This window comes from Nomascus leucogenys, chromosome 8 (assembly GCF_006542625.1).
Source record: "Nomascus leucogenys isolate Asia chromosome 8, Asia_NLE_v1, whole genome shotgun sequence".
NCBI lineage: Eukaryota > Metazoa > Chordata > Mammalia > Primates > Hylobatidae > Nomascus > Nomascus leucogenys.
The window spans coordinates 3276638-3299418 of record NC_044388.1 but is presented as its reverse complement, the minus strand read 5'-3'; the positions used below and the strand labels follow the sequence as shown (position 1 = coordinate 3299418).

The 22781-nt window shown below is 49.0% G+C and overlaps 1 protein-coding gene across 1 annotated transcript; it reads right to left on the bottom strand.

The window, feature by feature from the left end:
- Window positions 1–399: 399 nt before the first annotated feature.
- DDX23 (DEAD-box helicase 23) lies at window positions 400–22130 on the bottom strand. Its single transcript, XM_030816655.1, has 17 exons — window positions 22034–22130; window positions 15234–15442; window positions 13588–13698; window positions 11266–11359; window positions 11096–11161; window positions 8878–9016; window positions 8460–8593; window positions 8217–8329; window positions 7831–7974; window positions 7506–7731; window positions 7061–7206; window positions 5284–5461; window positions 4237–4479; window positions 3381–3532; window positions 2726–2834; window positions 1779–1953; window positions 400–1329 (listed from the first exon to the last, which is right to left on the bottom strand). Exons 2-17 carry the CDS (start codon window positions 15440–15442, stop codon window positions 1106–1108), a joined length of 2463 nt encoding a protein of 820 aa, XP_030672515.1. The 5' UTR covers window positions 22034–22130; the 3' UTR covers window positions 400–1105.
- Between the last annotated feature and the right edge of the window lie 651 nt (window positions 22131–22781).

The following is a 22781-nucleotide window of genomic DNA, read 5'->3' as shown; positions in this document are numbered from 1 at the left end:
GCACCATCCCCTCCCAGGAGCAATGGGTCCCACTAGGGAGCCACAAGCAAAGATCCTGAGACCAGGCGTTGGGCACACAGCGGCAGAGTGGTTCCAACTGCCTCACCTGCCAAAATTTCACAACTGCTTTCCTTTCTCACCTTTGCCTAAAGCTCCCTAGAGGGTGTCCAGGCCAGGGCCACACATTACAGGAGGCTAGAGCAGGGGTGGAAGATGCATTACAGTCCTGAGTGGCTTCTGCATCTCCCCTCAAGTCCACCTATGGACTCAAGACTATCAGCAGAGACCCTCTACTCTTCTCTTAATGTGGCTGTCTCTCATTTTCCAAGCCAACCCACCCCGTGCCCAGTGGTGTCCTTCCTGCCAGGGAGAAGCTGGAAAGTTTAGCTAGAACTAGACACAGCCTTAATATTCATGTATTTATTCTCAGAACATACAAACTTATCTTCGCAGAGAATAGAAAACAGAGATTTCACTCAGTGACAAAGATGGACACAGCCAGTTCACCCTGTCCCCCGATCTTAGAAAATCCCCTGGGGGAGGGGATGCCTAGAGCATACAGCACCCCTTGGTGTGGGGCTGTGCACAGGTCTAAAGACTCTCGACTTTCTTTACCATCCAAACAGGAAAACAGCTGTCCAGATGACAGTAAGATTCCACTGTCCGTAATCCTCATGGTGCCAGGTCTCCTGGGGCATCTAGGGCAACGATGCTGCTGCAGTTTATACAGTTACACAGTCAAGTCTGTGCCAAAGGAGGTCCCATCAGGCGGCCAGGTTTCTGTTCAGTCTGGGGAGCAATGCCAACTGGCTGCCCCCATAGCCTGGCATGAGCTGATGGCCCAGTGCAATCCCAAAGCAAAGAAGAGCAGAACTGGGCCAAAAAGCTGTGGTAATTTGCTCTCCCTGCCTCCGACAGCGTCGTCCTCTCCTTTTGCAGCCCCACACGCAGGCCTCCCGACCTGAGGGTCTGGGCTAGGGAGTCGGACTGTTTTCCTAAGCTCCCATATCCCAAGAGTGAGGACCTGGAAAGAGGGATGTGAGGGTTCTGAAGAACAGGCATCAGGCAGCTTCGGAGATGCCCTCAGCCCACAGGAAGAGTGCTGTCAGGCAAAGATGGTCTCTTCCCGGCGCTTCTTGGTAAGGATGGTGCCTGGCTTATGCTGGGCATCTGGGTGGTTGGCTAGTTCGGGGGGACAGGAAGACACTGGGCTTTCCAGGATGGCTTGCTTCAGCTCGTAGAACACAGCAGAGTCCTCTTTTGTGAGGAAGGTGATGGCCACCCCACTCTTGCCTGCTCGTCCCGTGCGGCCAATGCGGTGGATGTAATCTGGGGAATGGGAAGAACGTCACTCAGCATAGCCCAGATGCCCTGGGCAGCTGTGTCTGATGCCTCCACTTCTAGAGGCATCCTTCCCACCCCATCTCCAAAGGCAGGAATACAGCACACGCTGCCTGAACCGGAGGCACTCACAGTGCCCTCTCCAGGTGCCCATCTCCCCTGTCCTCCTACTGACTGTGGTCCCTACCACACTAAGACCCACAGCTGCCTAGCTTCATTCTTCACACTCCTGAGGACACAAGTGTCATCCCAGCTGCTGGGACAACAAACCCAGGTAAGATAAAGGACAGGAGCGCTTCTCATGGGAGCAAGCAATCCCAGACTTGGAGCTGAGGGAGACAGTAACAGCCTTCCATGGACAGCACCCTGACTTCGAGTGGGACACCATAAGGAATCTGACTTCACCCTGGAATGATGCTGCTTTCCCTGGAACTTACCTTCAATATTTTTGGCCATATCATAGTTGACAACCATAGACACATCTTGGATGTCAATACCACGACCAGCCACATCTGTAGCCACCAAGATATCCTTGGCCCCAGCCTTGAGGTTGGACAATGCAAACTCTCGCTGCTCCTGGCCTTTTCCACCGTGCAGTGTGCAAGCATTGTACTGTTGGAAGAATGGTGAAATGAAGAGTGAGCAATGCGATCAAAGAGAGACACAGGAGTTCAGGGGAATGGGACAGAGATGAAGGGAGGGCTGGAGAGAGCAGCAGGGTAGGAGAAAGGAAAGGAAACAACAGAAAGAATGACTGCAGTGAAAGGAAGGAGAGAACAAGTGAGCTGGAGAGAGGGACGAGAGAAAAAGATGTGGTGTGGCAGGGACACACAGAGTAAGGTCAAAGGCAAAGCAGCTGGGAGAGCGGTGGAGCCAGACAGATGAGAAGTCCTCAAAGAGAATTAGGGGCAAGATCAGGGTAGAAAGCAGGGATCAAGAAGTTTAAGGAAGTTGGAGAGCTGAGTGGCAGGGACACACCCTTCCCCTCAAGCACCAGTAACAGGAGTAAAGGACACTGATTATCAGCTTCCTTCTGACCCTATCACCTCCTCTCCTCAACATACCTAAGCACAGTTTTCACCTACTCTTTTCTACATCCTCAGACCTTGCCAGGATATGGGTCTCAAACCTTTCCCTGGCTCCACCTCACCAGGATGAAGACCCAAGGCAGCTGTGGCTGGCGTTACTGCAGCAGACAGGGAGTCCCAGCAATTGACTCCATTCTCTTTATTCCCTCAAACCACCCTTCACCCTGGTCCTAACTTGTTGATTGCTGGACAGGTTAAAAACGGGTGAGAATCGAAAGGAAGAGCCTAGGGGGCCCTGCTAGATTCAGAAAGCAGTGTCACAGAGGCCAGACTTTGTTCTCCCCTGCCAGACACACCCCCATCTTCTCCAGGGATTTGGCCAACACGTCGCAGCCCTTCTTCTGGTTGACAAAAATAATGATGGGTGGGTCAAAGCCTTGCTCCAAGATTGCCAGCAGCTTTTTCCTGGAGGGAAGAGGAGAAAAATGAGATGCATAATACCTCCCACTCCAAGTGAAATGACCAACCCTTATCTATGAACACTACTTTCTTTTTTTTTTTTTTTTTTTTTTTTTTGAGACGGAGTCTTGCTCTGTGCCCAGGCTGGAGTGCAGTGGCGCAATCTCGGCTCACTGCAAGCTCCACCTCCCGGGTTCACGCCATTCTCCTGCCTCAGCCTCTCCAAGTAGCTGGGACTACAGGCGCCCGCCACCACGCCCGGCTAATTTTTTGTATTTTTAGTAGAGACGGGGTTTCACCGTGGTCTCGATCTCCTGACCTCGTGATCCGCCTGCCTCGGCCTCCCAAAGTGCTGGGATTACAAGCGTGAGCCACCGCGCCCGGCTAATGAACACTACTTTCAGGGTCTTCAATGCCCATGACATTCTGCCCAAGAAAACAGCAGCTCTTCAATACAGCAGAGCAATTGCCCTGCCCTGCACTTGCACTAAAAAAGTTCTCAGAGCCATTTCATTCTCCACCCTGTTTTCCCTGGCTCAGCTGCCCTCATACCTCTTTTCTGACTCTGACATGAGGAAGACCTTCTGTTCCACGCGCTCGTGGGGCTTGCCTGCAGAGCCAATGTACACCACAGCAGGTCGCCGAAGATAGCTCCTGGCCAGACGCTCCACCGCTGGGGGCATGGTGGCCGTGAACATGACTGTCTACGAAAACAGGAGGCTCAGCCCTGCACCCAGGCAGGAATAAATCATATATCCCACTGTCACCGAAGGCAGGTCAGCCCAGACTAAAGAATCTAAAACGTGCCACAGTATAGGCTTTCATAGCCACCACCTTAGAAAATAGTGTCCTCTGAACTCCCATCCTTCCCCAGGACCTGTTCATCAAGGCACTTTCCGTCGTATGATGACAGGAAGGACTGAGAGCATTTGCCAGCACCTGTGGCCCCGGCAGCAGCATGAGTCTTTGGAATCATTTTTCCAGGGCTAAGCTAGATGGCTCCACCCTTAGGACTGTAAGAGGACTGTACCTAGGCACACTTCATTCTAGAAACATGTACTCTGAGCCCACCTAAGGCAAGAAAGGCCCAACAGGAGGTTGGCAAACTTGTACAACTTTACTTTTTTTTTGAGACAGGGCCTCACTCTGTTACCCAGGATGGAATGGAGTAGAGGCACGACCTCAGCTCACTGCAACCTCTGCCTCCCAGGCTTAAGAGGTCCTCCCACCTCAGCCTCCTGAGTGGCTGGGACCACAGGCGTGCACCACCAATGCCCAGCTAATTTTTGTAATTTTTGTAGAGATGGAGTTTCGCCATGTTGCCCGGGGTGGTCTCAAACTCCTGAGCTCAAGTGATCCACCCGCCTTGGCCTGTCCAACTTTTCCCAGCCCAGGGAGGCAGCCTTACTTGGCGGTACTTATGTTTTCCCGACTCAAAGTTGGCCAGCATCTTCTCAGGGTCCTCAGCCTCATCCGTGTCTGGCTTCTGGTTGCTGACAGGCATGTGCTCCAGGATCTTCTGGACATCTGGCTCAAAGCCCATGTCAATCATCCTATCTGCCTCATCCAGAACCACATAGGTACAGCGGCTCAGCACCAGGTAGCGGTTCTCCAGCACATCAATCAAACGCCCAGGCGTAGCGATCACAATCTGAGGAGTACAGTATAATCATTTATAGCCCAGCAGGTGCCCCTTCTTTTCTTTCCTGTGAACTACCCACCCACTTGGGTGACAGACCTCCAATGCTGAGGAACTTGGACTCCAACCTCTGATTATGTTTAGCAGTAAAGGCTCCTGCAAACTGGCATGAAATCACTTGTTGCCTGGATTTTCTCAGAAATGAATGAGGTCTCTGAGTAAGGTGCAGGGATTAGACAGAGGAGGCAAAATCAGTAGAAACTTTTTTTTTTTTTTTTTTGGCAAATCATTTCAGATCCTGAAGAAGGAATTTCTTAGATGGGAGAGACTAAGGGATACTATGAAGGGGGGTGTATAAAGACTAAATTTAAAAAAAATTGTAAAAAGACTAAATTTCTACAGCAGACTTCTCATAAAAAGCCCTCCTCCACTTTCCTGAGATGAAGGCAATGCACAAAGTCAAAGATTTGGTCTGGCAGAGTAAAGAGTAACTAAAAGCACAGGCTATGGATGTGAATCTCAGCTCTGCCCACTGCCAGCTGTTTGTGACTTCAGGCAGTTATTAACCTGAACCTCAGCTTGATCTATAACAAGGAAATACCACTCTTATACATTATTGTGAGAATTAATGAGCTAATATATATGATATATACTATTTGTGATATAAACCCTGGTGCATAAGTTCTCAATAAATAGCACATATATATAAACCAGCTCCTTTCTTCATACTACTGCACATCTATTCCAGAAACCAGAAACAAAGCCCCAAGATAGCCTTCCCAGACAGCAGGCTGGCTGCTAGACAGAAAAACAAACCTCACAACCCATGCGCAGCCTGAAGCCCTGGTCTTCTCTGGAGATGCCACCAATGACAGCCACAGTGCGGATACCTAGCGGCTTCCCAAACTTGATGGTCTCTTCCTCAATCTGTTGAGCCAACTCACGGGTGGGAGCCAGGATGATGGCATAAGGGCCTTGGTCTGACTCTTCGATCCTGTGGTAAATGGGGCGTCCCACGGCTGCGTGAGCTTTGGTTCTTATCCAACCACAAGCCAGAGCAAGACAAAGTCACTCTTATGGGGAGCGATGGGAATGGGGAGGATGATGAGAAAAGAATGCAATGATCTCACTTAAAAATCAGAGGCTGGGGCTGGGCATGGTGGCTCATGTCTGTAATCCCGGAACTTTGGGAGGCAGAGGCAGGCGGATCACCTGAGGTCAGGAGTTTGAGACCAGCCTGGCCAACATGGTGAAACCCTGCCTCTAATAAAAATACAAAAATTAGCCAGGCCTGGTGGCTGGCGCCTGTTAATACCAGCTACTTGGGAGGCTGAGGCAGGAGAATCGCTTGAACCCAGGAGATCACGCCACTGCACTCCAGCCTGAGTGACAGAGACACTCTGTCTCCAAAAAAAAAAAAAGTAAGTCCAGAGGCCAGGCAAGGTGGCACAAGCCTATAATCCCAGCACTCTGAGAGGCTGAGGTGGGTGAATCGCTTGAGCCCAGGAGTTTGAGACCAGTCTAGGCAACATGGTGAAACCCAGTTTCTACAAAAAATACAAAAATTAGCTGGGCATGTTGGAACACACCTGTAATCCCAGCTACTTGGGAGGCTGAGGTGGGAGGATCTGAGCCTGGGAGGCAACGGTTGCTGTAAGCCAGGATCATACCACTGCACTCCAGCCTAGGCAACAGAGCGAGACTCCATCTCAAAAAATAAATAAATAAATAATAAATAAATAAAAATCAGAGATTCAGCCAGGCGCAGTGGTTCCCGCCTGTAATCCCAGCACTTTGGGAGGCCAAGGCACGCAGATCACTTGAGATCGGGAGTTTGAGACCAGCCTGGCCAACATGGTGAAACCTCGCCTCTACTTAAAATATAAAAATTAAGGATGGGCGCACTGGCTCACGCCTGTAATCCCAACACTTTGGGAGGCTGAGGCAGGCAGATCACCTGAGGTCAGGAGTTAGAGACCAGCCTGACCAACATGGAGACCCCATCTCTACTAAAAATACAAAAAAATTAGCCAGGTGTGGTGACGGGCGCCTATAATCCCAGCTACTTGGGAGGCTGAAGGAGGAGAATCACTTGAACCTGGGAGGAGGAGGTTGCAGTGAGCTGAGATTGCACCATTGCACTCCAGCCTCGGCAACAAGAGCGAAACTCCGTCTCAAAAAACAAAACAAAACAAAAAAACAAAAATTAGCTGGATGTGGTGGCACATGCCTGTAATCCCCAGCTACCTAGGAGGATGAGGCAGGAGAATCACCTGAACCTGGGAGGCAAAAGTTGCAGTGAGCTGAAATCGTGCCACTGCACTCCAGCCTGGGTGACAGAGTGAGACTCTGCCTCAAAAAAATAAATAAAATAAAATAAAAAAAATCAGAGACTCCAGGATAGCAAAGTTCTCCAGGTCTTTGTCAGCAACACATACTTCTTTGATATCATGATCCAATTATTCCCTAACATCCAACCAAGAACAAAGAAAGCTTCTGATTACAGACATAAAACAAAAACCAAACATCCATTTGCCACTTTCACCTTTCCTACCCAGACAAACCCACTCCAGCTGGTGCTAGCTGACCTTACCTGTCAATTTTGGGAAGTGTGGTGATCCAGACCAGCAGTGGGATGAGGAAGGCTGCTGTCTTGCCGCTGCCAGTCTCAGCCACACCAATGATGTCACGATTCTGTAGCCCAATGGGAATTGCCTGACGCTGGATAGGTGTTGGTTCCTGCAGTGACCCCAAGAAAGAGTAATAGGTACAGGGAGAGTTATACAACCTGGGTAACCACTGATAGTAAGCACATCTCCTAGCACAATGGAAGGATACCAAGTACAGTTCACAGAAATAGGGACCCCAAGAAGAAATCTAATCACTAAAAGCCAACACTTCTACCAGAAAGTGACAGAAAAGGTCACATTGGTGCCCACTAGCAGCGATGGCTCCAAATAGTCAAGGAACAAAGTTCTCTATTCCCAAACTAGTGTAGGAACATGTCAGATCTCTTGGGCCGATCTACCCCTCCTTACCTTGTAGCCACACTTATCAATGACCTCCAAGATGTGTGGGGGCAGAGAAGAGTCTTTCCAGGATCGGATGGGATTGGGGATCTTGCCACCTTTGGTGGTGATGCTGTAGTCCTCACGGAAGATCCGCCAGTCCCTGTCCGTCATCTCATCTAACTTTTTCTGAGACCAATGGCGATCATCCCAGCGCTGCTTGGCTTCCTTCTTACGAAGTTTGCGGAGTCTTGCCCTGGAGCAGGGTGTGAGGAGTAAGTAGAATCAGTGCCCTCCAACTCCTTTCTGTAGAGCCTCTGGGCTCTGTCCAGCCACCCTAGCCTTGATCACTCACTCCTCCTGCTCCTTTTCTTCCAGGGTTCGCCTCTTCTCCATTAGGTCTCCATAGAAACGTGACTGCTCTCGTTTCTGCTGCTTGAGGTCAATGCCTGCAATGAAGCCTCGCCCTAACAACTGCACCTGGTGCCGTTCTTTGTACCTGGGATTGAGATAGAGGAAAAGAAAAAAGAAGGAGCTGTTACGGCAGTAGGAGGGAAGGGCAGACTACTAGCATGAAACAGTTCTTCCTGGACAGGGTCTTTCTTCCACCAGAGGGCTGGCTGACTACCAGTCTACCAATTTTCCATCCCAGCTTATCTTACTTCCTCTACCTCTGTAGTCATCAGCTCTCTAGGACTGCCTAGTGGAAAAGACCTAGAACTCAGGCCTGAAGCCACTCACAGGGGGTTGTAGTCAATGGATGTGTCCTCAGATGCATCCCACTCAAAAACAAATTTTCGGTCATTGAGATGTCTCGTTCGGCGCCGCTTTTTGATGCCACCCAGGTAACGCTCCTGCCCAGGGACAGAACACAAAGCATATGAGCTTTGAGGCCCAATTCTCACATGCAGAGATCACAATGGCCAAATAACTAAACCTCATTTTTGTGTGGGAGAGAGGTGAAGATGGAGCCAAGGCCTGCACCTTAATGGCATGCAGTTCCTTGCTCTTATCCTTCTCTTCCCGGATCTTCTGCCGCCCTTCCTCATCCTCATTTCCATTGGTCTCCCGTTCCATCCTCTCCCTGCGTTCCCGACGTTCCCGTTCCTGAGGATCTTCTGCAGACCAAAGAAAGCAAAGCTGCAGAAGAGCTCATGGAAGAAAAGAGGAGAGGGAATGGAGGGAATCCAGACGAGGAACATCAAATGAAGAAAAAAAGGGGTAGACATATGACATGGGGTAAATGGAGATCTAACAGAAAAATGTTTTCTCATAAACTCCCACCATCCTTCCCTTTTCCAAACTCCAGAGTGAACAGGTTTCTATCTCTCCTAAGAGACACTGTATCTCATCCCACTCTTTCCTCTTCCACCTAGGGGCTACACAAGGTAGAATAACGAACCCAACATCTTCCTGCCCAAGTCTTGGAACTGTTTCCTTTTCTTCCTCTCTTCTTCAAGCATCCTCTGCCGCTCTTCTACCTCCTGCTGCCGTCGCTTTAGAGCTTCAGCCTCTCGTTCTGCTTTGGAGAGGAACTTGGGCTACAAAAGAGATTGGAACTGTCAACAAAGGATCTGGGAGCAGGGTACAATCACATCACTGATGGGGAGATGGCAGGGAATCCAAAAGTATTTGCTCAGGCATTAAGCCTGTTGAGGAAAACACAAATAGGCCTTGGACTTGGTTATGGACTGAACTAGGTCCCCTACAGAATTCATGTGTTTTTTCAGGCTGGACGTGGTGGCACATGCCTGTAATCCCAGTGTTTTGGGAGACCTAGATGGGAGAGCACTGCTTGAGGCCATGAGTTCAAGACCAGCCTGGGCAACATAGCAGACCTTGTTTCTACAAAAATAAAAAAACTCAGCCAGACATGATGGCATGTGCATATAGTCCCAGCTACTCGGGAGGCTGAGGCAGGAAAATCATATGAGCCCAGGAGTTTGAGGTTACAGTGAGCCGTGATTGCACCACTGTACTTCAGCTTAGAGGCAAAAGAGAAAGACCTTATCTCTTAAAAAAAGAAAAAATGTGGCCGGGTGCGGTGGCTTGTGCCTGTAATCCCAGCACTTTAGGAGGCCGAGATGGGCGGATCACGAGGTCAGGAGTTCGAGACAAGCTTGGCCAGCACAGTGAAACCCTATCTCTACTAAAAAAATTACAAAAAATTAGCCGGGCATGGTGGCACGTGCCTGTAATCCCAGCTACTCAGGAGGCTGAGGCAGGAGAATTGCTTGAACCTAGGAGGCGGAGGTTGCAGTGAGCGGAGATCATGCCACTGCACTCCAGCCTGGGCAACGGGGTGAGACTCCATCTCAAAACAAACAAACAAACAAACAATGCATGTGTTATATATTTTTTTGAGACAGACTCTCGCTCTGTTGCCCAAGCTGCAGTACAGTGGTGTCATCATGGCTCACTGCAGCTTCAACCTCCTGGGCTCAAGCAATATCCTTGCCTCAGCCTCCTGAGTAGCTGGGACTACAGGCACATGCTACCACAGATGGCTAATTTTTTAAATTTTATAGAGATGGATTTTCACCATGTTGCCCAGGCTGGTCTAAAAATCCCTGGCTCAAGTGATCCTCCCATCTTGGCCTTCCAAAGTATTGGGATTACAGGTGTGAGCCACTGTACCCAGCTCAAAATTCCTATGTGGAAGCCCTAACCCCTAGTACCTCAGAATTTGACTATATGTGGAGACAGGGCATGTAAAGACGTGATTAAGTTAAAATGAGCCCATTAGGCTGGGCACAGTGGCTCATGCCTGTAATCCCAGCACTTTGTGAGGCCAAGGAGGGCAGATCACTTGAGCCCAGGGGTTCAAGACCAGCCTGGACAACATGGTGAAATCTGGACTCTACAAAAAATACAAAAATTAGCTGGACGCTGTGGCACGCACCTGTAGTCCCAGATACTTGGGAGGCTGAGGTGGGAGGATTGCTTCAGCCTGGGAGGTGGCGGTTGAAGTGAGCCGATATCATGCCACTGTACTCCATCCTGGGCGACAGAGTGAGACTCTATCTCAAAAAAAAAAATAAAGGGGGAGTGCGCCTTTTAGGGTGAACCCTAATCCAACACAAGGGGTACATGTGTACAGAGGGAGGATCATGTGAAGAGCTGAGGAAGAAGACAGCCTTATAAGCCAAGGAGAGAGGCCTCAGAAGAAACAACCCTGCTGACACTCCGCTCTCAGACTTCCAGCCTCCAGAACTGTGAGAAAATTAATTTCTGCCGGGCGCAGTGGCTCACGCTTGTAATCCCAGCACTTTGGGAGGCCGAGGCAGGTGGATCACGAGGTCAGGAGATCGAGACCACAGTGAAACCTCGTCTCTACTAAAAATACAAAAAATTAGCCGGGCGTGGTGGCGGGCACCTGTAGTCCCAGCTACTCGGAGAGGCTGAGGCAGGAGAATGGCGTGAACCCGGGAGGCGGAGCTTGCAGTGAGCCGAGATTGCGCCACTGCACTCCAGCCTGGGTGACAGAGCGAGACTCCATCTCAAAAAAAAAAAAAAAAAAAAAAAAAAAAGAAAATTAATTTCTGTTGTTGAAGCCACCCCATCTGTGGTATTGTGTTATGGCAGCCTGAGCAGATGAATGAAGACCCCCAAGTACTTACCTTAGCCTCGGCTTCTTCCTCAGCCTTTTTCTTGGCCAGAAGCTCCTCCAGGGATAATGGCTGGGCCTGAAGATAAAACATAGAACTTTAGTCTATAAAGGCTCTCTCCCTTTAAAGATCAACAAAGCAATGCACGCGTTGAAGATGAAAATATCCTTCCTCTCCTTTACCTTAGGCTTCTTATCACCATGTTCATCCTCTTCATCCTTCTTAGAGTCTCTGTCCTTCCGAGATTTAAAGTCTTTTCCTCGACCAGGAGATAAGCTTTGAGGAAAAGGAACAAGAAAGGTCCACATCATTCTTACTTCAGCGCCTGGATGAGGTTCAAGTTCAGCCCCAAAAAGAGAATGGAAGTTTCCCCATGACTCAACAAGACTGGCCCATGGTCATCTATCATGTTTTGAAACTCTCCTAGCAGGCATGGTCATTCTGCCAGCTCGGAAACCTAATTATGGCCCTGTCTTGGCCCCTTTCTACCCAAATCTCCTTTTGAGACTTATCTCTTTTGGGAAGTGGGACTTTACTGCTGATGTCAAAAATATTTCCCCTAGGCCAGGCGTGGTGTCTCATGCCTGTAATCCCAGCACTTTGGGAGGCTAAGACAGGTGGGTCACCTGAGGTCAGGAGTTCAAGACCAGCCTGGCCAACATGGCAAAACCCTGTCTCTACTAAAAACACAAAAATTAGCCAGGCATGGCTGTTTACACGAAATTTTTTTTCTTTTTTTTTTTTTGAGATGCAGTCTCACTCTGCTGCCCAGACTGGAGTGCAATGGTGTGATCTCAGCTCACTGCAACCTCCGCCTCCTGGGTTCAAGCAATTCTCCTGCTTCAGCCTCCTGAGTAGCTGGGACTACAGGAGAGTACTGCTGCCGCTGGCTAATTTTTATATTTTTAGTAGAGACGAGGTTTCACCATGTTGGCCAGGCTGGTCTCGAACTCTTGACCTCAGGTGATACATCCACCTCGGCCACCCAAAGTGCTAGGATTACAGATGTGAGCCACAGCGCCTGGCCCTCCTTAACTCTTTAATATACAATGAATTTAGCCTACATGGCCACCACCCACAAGCCAAGAAGATACTGCTATCTATATTCCCTCATCATTTTTCATTCCTATCAGTCCCAAGAATCCTTTCCCCATACCTGCTCTAAGCTTAATCTACAAGAGAATTCAAACAACCCCACTGAGTTTCTGTTAGGGGCATTCTGTCCTCTGCCTTGAATTCTAACCTATACTTTCAGGGCCTGATAAGAACTTTGTATACAGGCCAGGCACAATGGCTCACGCCTGTAATCCCAGCACTCTGAGAGGCCGAGGTGGCCGGATCACCTAAGGTCAGGAGTTCGAGACCAGACTGGCCAACAGGTGAAACGGCTGTCTCTACTAAAAATACAAAAATTAGCCAGGTGTGGTGGCTCGCGCCTGTAATCCCCACTACTTGGGGGGCTGAAGCAGCAGAATCGCTTGAACCTAGGAGGTGGAGGTTGCAATAAGATCATGTCACTGCACTCAGCCTGGGTGACAGAGAGAGATTCCATCTCAAAAAAAAAAATCAAAAGAGGCCGGGCGCGGTGGCTCATACCTGTAATCCCAGCACTTTGGGAGGCCGAGGTGGGTGGATCACCTGAGGTCAGGAGTTTGAGACCAGCCTGGCCAACATGGAGAAACCCTGTCTCTACTAAAAATGCAAAAATTAGCCAGGCATGGTGGCGCATGCCTGCATTCCCAGCTACTTGGGAGGCTGAGGCAGGAAAATTGCCTGAACCCAAGAGGCAGAGGTTGCAGTGAGCCGAGATCATGCCATTGCACTCCAGCCTGGGCAACAGGACAAAAACTCTGTCTCAACCCCCCCCCCCACCAAAAACAAAATCTGGTGGCAGATGCCTGTAGTCCAGCTACTCAGGAGGCTGAGGTGGGTGGATCACCTAAGCCTGGGAAGTCAAGGCTACAGTAAGTTGTGATCACACCACTGCACTCCAGGCTGGGCAAAAGAGTGAGACCCTACCTCGAAAAAATAAATAAAATAAAAATAAGTAAGAAAGAGAGCTCTGTAATAACTACCAAAAGAATCTGTTAAGAGAAATCTACTTTCTATTTTTTTTTTTTTTTTTTTTTTTTTGAGACAGTCTTGCTCTGTCACCCAGGCTGGAGTGCAGTGGTGTGATCTCGACTCACTGCAGGCTCCGCCTCCCAGGTTCAAGCCATTCTCCTGCCTCAGCCTCCCGAGTAGCTGGGACTACAGGCGCCCGCCACCACGCCCGGCTAATTTTTTGTATATGTAGTAGAGACGGGGTTTCACCGTGTTAGCCAGGACGGTCTCGATCTCCTGACCTCGTGATCCACCCGCCTCAGCCTCCCAAAGTGCTGGGATTACAGGCGTGAGCCACTGCGCCTGGTGAGAAATCTACTTTCATAAGAAGCTGAGCCAACTCAGGTGCAGAGAAGAAATGGGAGCATTCCCCTAAAGCCCCCTCTCATTCCTTCATGTACCTGGAGCGTTTACGGTCCTTGTCCCGTCTGTGCCCATCCTTGTCTCGATCTCGGTCCTTCTTATTCCGATCCCGCTCCTTATCTCGTTCTCGTTCTTTGTGCCGTCGTTCTCTGGAAGACCACAAATTTAAGAATTCACTTGGTATTTCCAAAGTATCTTGCTTCACTGCAGCCCTGAGAAAGTTCCTATACTCTCGTCCCAAAGTAATGTTTTACAAATTAGAGAATGTATCTCTCACTTATGGAAATAACAAGGGAATTCTAAGAAGCTTTTATAGATCAGAGATGTACTGTTAAATATTAACGGCAATGACAGGTCATGGACTATGTGAACAGATGAACCTTCCTTTTTTATTTTTTTGAGATGGAGTCTCGCTCTCTAGCCCAGGCTGGAGTGCAGTGGTGTGATCTCAGCTCACTGCAGCCTCCGCCTCCGCCTCCCGGGTTCAAGGAATTGTCATGCCTCAGCCTCCCAAGTAGCTGGGAATACAGACGTGCACCACCATGCCCGGCTAATTTTTGTATTTTTAGTAGAGACGGGGTTTTGCCATGTTGGCCAGGCTGGTCTCAAACTCCTCACCTCAAGTAATCCACCCACCTTGGCCTCCCAAAGTGCTGGGATTACAGGTATGAGCCACCGCGCCCGGCCACAGATGAACCTTCCTTGATAACCCAGACCTTCACCTTACAAGTTCCCTCTCAACTTTTTTAAAATTTTTTTTGTATTTTTAGTAGAGATCAGGTTTCACTGTTAGCCAGGATGGTCTCGATCTCCTGACCTCGTGATCCGCCTGCCTCGGCCTCCCAAAGTGCTGGGATTACAGGCGTGAGCCACCCCACCCGGCCCCCTCTCAACTTTTAAGAGTTGGGTCACTGAGGAAAACTGAAAACACCTGCAGGTCCAACTGAGCTAGGAGTAGATTAATGTACAAAAAGTAGATGCCTAGCTGGGCGTGGTGGCTCACGCCCATAACCCCAGCACTTTGGGAGGCTAAGGTGGGTGGATCACCTGAGGTCAAGAGATCGAGATTAGCCTGACCAACCTGGAGAAACCCCGTCTCTACTAAAAATACAAAATTAGCCAGGTGTGGTGGCGCATGCCTGTAATCCCAGCTATTCGGGAGGCTGAGGCAGGAGAACTACTTGAACCTGGGAGGCAGAGGTTGCAGTGAGCCGAGATCGTGCCATTGCACTCCAGCATGGGCAACAAGAATGAAACTCCATCTTTAAAAAAAAAAAAAGGCCGGGCGCGGTGGCTCACGCCTGTAATCCCAGCACTTTGGGAGGCTGAGGCGGGTGGATCACGAGGTCAGGAGATCGAGATCATCCTGGCTAACACGGTGAAACCTCGTCTCTACTAAAAATACAGAAAAATTAGCCGGGCGTGGTGGCGGGCGCCTGTAGTCCCAGCTACTCACTTGGGAGGCAGAGGCAGGAGAATGGCGTGAACCTGGGAGGCGGAGCTTGCAGTGAGCTGAGATCGCGCCACTGCACTCCAGTCTGGGTGACAGAGAGAGCGAGACTGTCTCAAAAAAAAAAAAAAAAAAAAGCAGATGCCTAATACTGGAGGCATCAGAAGAACCAAGAAGGAAGACATCTAAAATGTACTCTCCCTTCCCATGTAATAACATACGAAGTTACTTTACCTTTCTGCAGATTTGGAACGGGAACGAGAGCGAGAACGACTGCCTCCTCGACGTCTATCCCTTGAACGATGCCGCTTTCTATCTTTAGATGGGGAAGACTTCCGGTCCCGGTCTCTATCCCGCTCTCTGTCAGGAGTCCGTGATCGCTTCCTTTCCTCCTTGGAAGGTGATGCATCACGGTCCTTTTTGTCAGCCAGCTCTCCTGCCATCTGTAATGAGCAGGAAGAGTACTTATAATGTACTAGTCACTGCTCTAAACTGCTTATATATAATTCACTTACCCTCAAAACAACCCTATGAGGTGGATATATTAGTATGTCTACCATACAGATGAGAACGCTGAAACTCAGGTATATAAAGGAACTTGTCTGAGGACAGACAGGTAGTGGCAGAGTTGCAGGCAGTCTGGCTCCACAGGCCATCATTACTCACTATATTGTCTCCCTGTAATTCCTTTCAGAGTCTCGCTCTGTCACCCAGGCTGGAGTGCAGTGGTGCAACCACAGGTCACTGCAGCTTCAACTTCCTGGGCTCAAGCCATCCTCCTGCCTCGCCCGGCTAATTTATTTTTTGTAGAGACAGGGTCTCACTATGTTGCCCAGGCTGGTCTTAAATTCCTGACCTCAAGCAATCCTCCTGCCTCAGCCTCTAAAAGGCTGAGATTACAGGCGTGAGCCACAGTGCCTGGCCAATTCCTTTTTATATATTCATTTCTAAATATGTACAGGGAATATATCATATTTTTGTAATTAGACTACAAAAGAGTATTAAAAGAAGTGTTAGTGTATGAACAGTGTACCAACTATTTCTAGAAACATCCTATATTGCTTACTTTGAAGTGTATTAGGTCTGCCAACCCACTAGGATCAGTTAGCACACATATATCTGAGAGAGATAAATTTTCTTGAGCTCATAAAGAAAGCTCAATGGAGAAAAAAGTTTAACTTTGAGATCTGGATTATATTATAATTAGCACCACAAGGAAAACCTGAATTTAAGTGGAGAAACACACTTTTACTCAGATTAAAAGAAATGTACCTCTAATTATGCAATGGGAAAAACTTGGTGAAGGGTACACAGGACCTCTATACACATTTTTTAACTTCCTGTGAAACTATAATTATTTCAAAATATATATATTTTAAATACCCAAAACTAGAGGTTGCAGAAGTCCTGACTGACATTCCCTATTCAGATTTTCACAACCTTGGTCATCTGCATAACCCAGTTTTGTGAAAGGTTTCAGCAGGAATTTTTTCTGTCTCCCTCCTACCTGGGAGACACCGAACACCACTCCCACACTGTCAACTATTCTTTGGACTATGAAATCTAGTTCAGCCAGGAGCTAAAACTGCAGCAAGCCTGAATCTGCAACCACCTCATCATTATCCCAAAGACTTGGGATACATTTCTCGCAACTTATTTTATCCCCAAACGGTTCAGCTCGAATGGTTCCTTAAGCTTTAGCTTACAAATCCCCTTTCTCATGCCATTCCCTGCCATACATCCTTAAGAAAGATTGTATAAAGATGAGAAAGGAAAAATGAACAAGAAGCACTTTCAAAGGTGAGGACAACCCACTTTATCTCACAATCACCTGAGAAATGACTGACTGTTCTGTATCAGCACATCATGGATATCACACGGAAATACCTATGTCTTGGGCTGGGTATGGTGGCTCACGCCTGTAATCCTAGCACTTTTGGAGGCCAAGGCGGGCAGATCACGAGGTCAGGAGATTGAGACCATCCCGGCCAACACGGTGAAACCCCATCTCCACTAAAAATACAAAAATTAGCCGGGCATGGTGGCACGTGCCTGTAGTCCCAGCTACTCAGGAGGCTGATGCAGGAGAATCGCTTGAACCCAGGAGGCGGAGGCTGCAGTGAGCCAAAATCACACCACTGCACTCCAGCCTGGCAGCAGAGCGTGACTCCGTCTCAAAAAAAAAAACAAAAAACAAAAAACCTATGTCTTGACTGGGTGTGGTGGCTCATGCCTGTAATCTCTGCACTTTGGGAGGCTGAGGGGGGTGGATCGCTTGTCCAGGAGTTTGAGACCAACCTGGGCAATATCACCCGTCTCTACTAAAAATATAAAAAATTAGCCAGGCATGGTGGTACATGCTACTCAGGAGGCTGAGGTGGAAGGACTGCTTGAGCCCAGGAGGCAGAGGCTGCAGTAAGCCGAGATTGTGCCACTGCACCCCAGTCTGGGTGACAGGGCAAAACCCTGTCACCAAAAAAAAAAAAAAAAAAAAAAAGAACACTTATAGCCCTAAGAAAACAATCCCAAAGGAAGGCTATTTTCTCTGTACAGCATCCTGGGTATCATTCATTCTTTCAACAAATATTCACTGAGCATCCGCCAGAAATTGTTGTAGGTAATGGAGACAAAGCAGTAAAGAAAACAAAGTCTCAAAGTCTCATGCCGGGCGCAGTGGCTCACGCCTGTAATCCCAGCACTTTGGGAGGCTGAGGCGGGCGGATCAAGAGGTCAGGAGATAGAGACCATCCTGGCTAACAGGGTGAAACCCCGTCTCCACTAAAAATACAAAAAAATTAGCCAGGCGTGGTGGCGGGCGCCTGTAGTCCCAGCTACTCAGGAGGCTGAGGCAGGAGAATGGCGTGAACCCGGGACGCAGAGCTTGCAGTGAGCCGAGATAGCGCCACTGCACTCCAGCCTGGGTGACAGAGTGAGACTCCGTCTCAAAAACAAAACAAAAAAACAAAACAAAAACAAAGTCTCCTACTTCATAAAGCTTAAATTCTAGTGTAGCGGAAAGGATTTTAAATAGTAATGAATGCTAATGAAGAAAATAAAACAGTGATATGATGGGTAGGGGTATAAACAAGAGATAGATGGCTCAGGGAAGAAATTTTAGTTGACATTTAAGCTGAGACTTGAATGATGGGAAAGAGGGCCATGAAAAGATTAGGGTAAAAAACCCTTGTTAGATACAAGAAATGTGAGTACTAGGAAACTGGGGCAGGAACTAGCTTAGCATGTTTGTCAGGTTTGTTTGTTTTTTTGTTGCTGTTGTTGTTGAGACAGGGTCTCACCCTCTCACGCTGGATGGGTGGCAGTGGCACAATCACAGCACACTGCAGCCTTGACTTCCCAGGCTCAAGCGACCCTCCTGCCTCAGCCTCCCAAGTAGCTGGGACTATAGGTGAATGCCACACCTGACTAATTTTTTTTTTTTTTTTTGAGATGGAGTCTTGCTCTGTCACCCAGGCTGGAGTGCGATGGCACGATCTTGGCTCACTGCAACCTCCACCTCCCAGGTTCAAGTGATTCTCCTGCCTCAGCCTCCTGAGTAGTTGGGATTACAGGCGCGTGCCACCACGCCTGGCTAATTTTTGTATTTTTAGTAGAGGCAGGGTTTCACCATGTTGGCCAGGCTGGTCTCAAACTCCTGACCTCAGGTGATCCGCCCTGAGTGCCCAAAGTGCTGGGATAACAAGCGTGAGCCACCGTGCCCAGCCCCAATTAATTTTTAAAATAATTATTAGAGACAAGGTCTCAATTTGTTGCCCAGGCTAGTCTTCAACTCCTGGGCTCAAGGGATCCTTCTGCCTCAGCCTCCCAAAGTGCTGGTATTACAGGTGTGAGCCAACTGCACGTTTGTCAGTTAAAAACAAACTGGCCAGACCTGGTGGCTCGTGCCTGTAGTACCAGCACCTTGGGAGGCCAAGGCAGAAGGATCACTTGAGCCCAGGAGTTCGAGACCGGCTAGGGTAATATAGCAAGACTTCCCGTCTATTTTGAACAATAAAATTTTACATTTATAAACAATTAAAAATCAGCCAGAGGCCAGGCGCAGTGGCTCACACCTGTAATCCCAGCACTTTGGGAAGCTGAGGTAGGCAGATCATGAGGTCAGGAGTTCGAGACCAGCCTGGCCAACAGGGTGAAACCCCGTCTCTACTAAAAATACAAAAATTAGCCAGGCATGGTGTCGGGCGTCTGTAATCCCAGATACTCGGAACTGCTTGAACCCAGGAGGTGTGGGTTGTTGTGAGCCGAAATAGCACCGAGACTGCACTCCAGCCTGGGTGACAGAGCAAGACTCCGTCTCGAGAAAAAAAAAAAAAAAATCAGCCAGGTGTGGTGGTTCACACTTGTAATCCTAGCACTTTGGGAGGCTGAGGGTGGGTGGAATGCCTGAGCTCAAAAGTGCTCAAGAGCCCATAGGCAGAGGCCTGGGAGGAAAATATCGTCCAGGAAAACGGCTTGTGCCCCCAGGAGCCAATACTACCTATGGGGCCCATGCCCCTTCACTCCTGTCTGGGGAGGATCACCTGAGCCCAGGCTGAGGTGGAAAGACTTCTTGAGCCTGGGAAGCACTGATGCAGGAGGAATACTGATTCAAGATGAGTTCAGTGAACTGGGCAGGAGTCAGATAATGAAAATGTGTTACAGGTCAGAGTAGAGTTAACTTGGATTTTAACTGCAATGAGGATCTTAGAAGAGCTTTAAACAGGAAGCAATCTAATACTTTGGTGACCTGCAAGAAAATATATAGTAGACAGACAGAGTGAAAACACAACCAGTGAGAGTGCTATTATTGTGCTCTAGGCAAGAGATGGCAGTGGCTTGTTCTAGGAAGGTGGCGATGGAGATGGAAAGAAGTAGGCAGCGTCAGAGTATATTTTGGAGGCAAAGCTGACAGGACTTACTGAAGGGAGAAACGGGAAGAGCAGACACAAAGATAGCTCCTAAATTTATAGTTTCAGCAACCTAATAGTTTGTGGTGCCATAGCAAACAAACTGGAGAAGACTAGGGAAGGAACAGATTTAAGAGGAAATCAAACGTTTCATTTTGGCCAGGTTGAGTGTGAGAGTATCTGTGGAGATTCCCAGAAGGCAAAGAGAAATGCAAATCTGGAACTTAGGGGAGAGGGTCTGTAGACAAAAACCTGAGTCACCAATACACAGGTAGCTTTTAAAGCCATGAGACACTAAATGATATTACCTAAGTAGGCAGCATAGTATAAGAAAAAAATAGAGAAGCAGCTCTAGAATTGAGCTCTGGAACACTTTAACAGGAGTTAGCCACGGGATGAACCACAGAAAAAGACTGGAAAGAACTAGCAGCCAGTGAGAAAGGACAAAGAAAAGCATGGCAACGAAGAAGCCAAAAACATGTTTCAAGGAGGGAGGGGTCAACTGTGTCAAGTATCACCGAAGTGGAGAGGGAATAAGGGACATGGAAGTAACCACTGAATTTGGAAAAATGGAGATTATTGGTGACCTTGACAAGAGCTGTTTCAGTGGCATTGAGGGAACGGAAGCCTGAGTGGAATGAGTTTGGAAGAGAATGAAAAATGAGAAGACAGTAAATATAGGCAACTTTTATTACAGGTTCTATTATCACAAGGGCCAAATAACCAGGCTGACTCTGGCCATGCTTCCCAGCAGCCTTCCTCTCAAACCTCCAGATCTTCAGGTCCTCAGTTCTTGCAGGGTAGGGGCACATTCTTTTTTTTTCATTCAGTGACGTATTTATCAAGCATCTACTGTATGCAAGGCACAGTGCTAGATGCTATGTGAGTTACAAAAATAAATTCTGTTCACAGTAAGTTTTTAGAACAACACGGTTATAAGGCCGGACACGGTGGCTCGCACATGTAATCCTAACACTTTATTTTATTTTATTTTTTTTTGAGACGGAGTCTTGCTCTGTCACCCAGGCTGGAGTACAGTGGCGCGATCTCGGCTCACTGCAAGCTCCGCCTCCCGGGTTCACGCCATTCTCCTGCCTCAGCCTCTCCGAGTAGCTGGGACTACAGGCGCCCGCCACCACGCCCGGCTAATTTTTTGTATTTTTAGTAGAGACGGGGTTTCACCGTGGTCTCGATCTCCTGACCTCGAGATCCGCCCGCCTCGGCCTCCCAAAGTGCTGGGATTACAAGCGTGAGCCACCGCGCCCGGCCAATCCTAACACTTTAAGAGGCCGAGGCAGGTGGATTGCCTGAGCTCAGGAGTTCGAGACCAGCCTGGGGAACATGGTGAAACCCCGTCTCTACTAAAAATACAAAAAATTGGCCGGGCGTGGCGGCGTGCGCCTGTAATCCCGGCTACTCGGGAGGCTGTGACAGGAGAATCGCTTGAACCCGGGAGGCGGAGGTTGCAGTGAGCCGAGATTCTGCCATTGCACTCCAGCCTGGGCGACAGAGCGAGACGCCGTCTCAAAAAGAAAAAGAAAAAGAAAAAAAAGAACAATAGGGGGTATGAGACACATACTAAGAGTATCAAGGCTCAGATGTAGTAATACAGGTGTTCAAAGGCGTTTCCTTTCACTTGTAAAAGGTGATGCGGAAGGCTTGGTAGAGGAAGTGACGGTTGAGCCTTTAAGTATAAGTAGAATTTGAAGATATGTAATTAAGGACGCGGAAAAGAAGTCATTCCCGGCAAAAGAAATAATACGGGCGGCGCAGAGGCGGGAAAACATGGACTGACTGCGAGAGAAAAGCCAGAGTTCCAGTTTGGCTGCAGCAAAGGCTACTTTAAGCATGAAAGAATAAGGTCAGACTTGGGGTATCAGAGGCGCTGTGCCCATAGGCAGAGTCCTGGGAGGAAAATATCGTGCAGGGCCGTGGCCTGTGCCCGGAGGAGCCAACACTACCCGTGGGGCCCGCGCCCCTTCGGTCCTGCCCGCCCGAGCTTCCCGGGTTCATGCCCCTTCTCTGAGGCGTTCTTTCCCGCCTAGTCCAGGAGGCAGGGGCCACCGCCGTGCCCTGATTCTAGCCCTCTCTGTAAGCTAGTGGGAACCGCCTCCACCGCCCGGGACTCACCACCCTGAGTCTGAACCGCCCAACGCGGCCTCAACGTCGCGGAGCCGTCGCCATCTTTCCCGTTTCCTGGTCGTGGAGATGAACCCCCCCCCGGCCGCGAGGCAAGCTGGGAAGGCAAGTTCCTGGAGCTGGGCGGCAAAGGCCGACACTGAGGCCTGGGAACTACCAATCCCAGAATGCACGGCTGGAGCGCTGGCCCAAGGCCGCGGGGTCTGCCGGGCAATGTGGTTTGCCAGACGTTAGCGTCCGGGAAGGAAGAGTTTTTCGCGAATAGGCTTCCGGCATTAGGTTCTCCCGCCGAGCACCCTTCTTGGAATCGGCTGGTCTTCCTAGAAACTACAGTCGATGACTATCGTTGCCCGTGGCTTACAATGGAGGAATTTAAGGGCATCCTGAGATATCTATAGCACGTAATTATAGCTAACAACTGCAGTAACAACAATAAATACCATTCGTGGAAAAGCGGTTTTTATAACAATTCTGTGAGAATGAGGCTAGCCCCATTTTACAGTTGGACAAACTAAAGATTAGGTTACAGGAGTAGGTTCACAAGGAGGGTGATGCAGTTCTCCATTGTGTGTGGAACTATCCCAGGCTTAGGAGGACGTTTTAGCAACCTTGGCCCCTGCAGCCGGGTGAATGCCATAACAACCCCCAGTTATTGTTAGAGCTCCAAATGAGCCCACACAATGGACTCTAAAGTCCTCCCGGAAGGATGGTATCTCCTGGGCTCTAGCACCTGTTTTCT

Coding starts and splice junctions, on each gene's coding strand:
- DDX23 (XM_030816655.1), bottom strand. CDS start 15,442: ATGGCAGGAGAGCTGGCTGACAAAAAGGACCGTGATGCATCACCTTCC. Junction 13,699..15,233: donor CGTTCCAAATCTGCAGAAAG/GTAAAGTAACTT, acceptor GTGGTCTTCCAG/AGAACGACGGCACAAAGAAC. Junction 7,732..7,830: donor GAAGAAAAGGAGCAGGAGGA/GTGAGTGATCAA, acceptor ACCCTGCTCCAG/GGCAAGACTCCGCAAACTTC.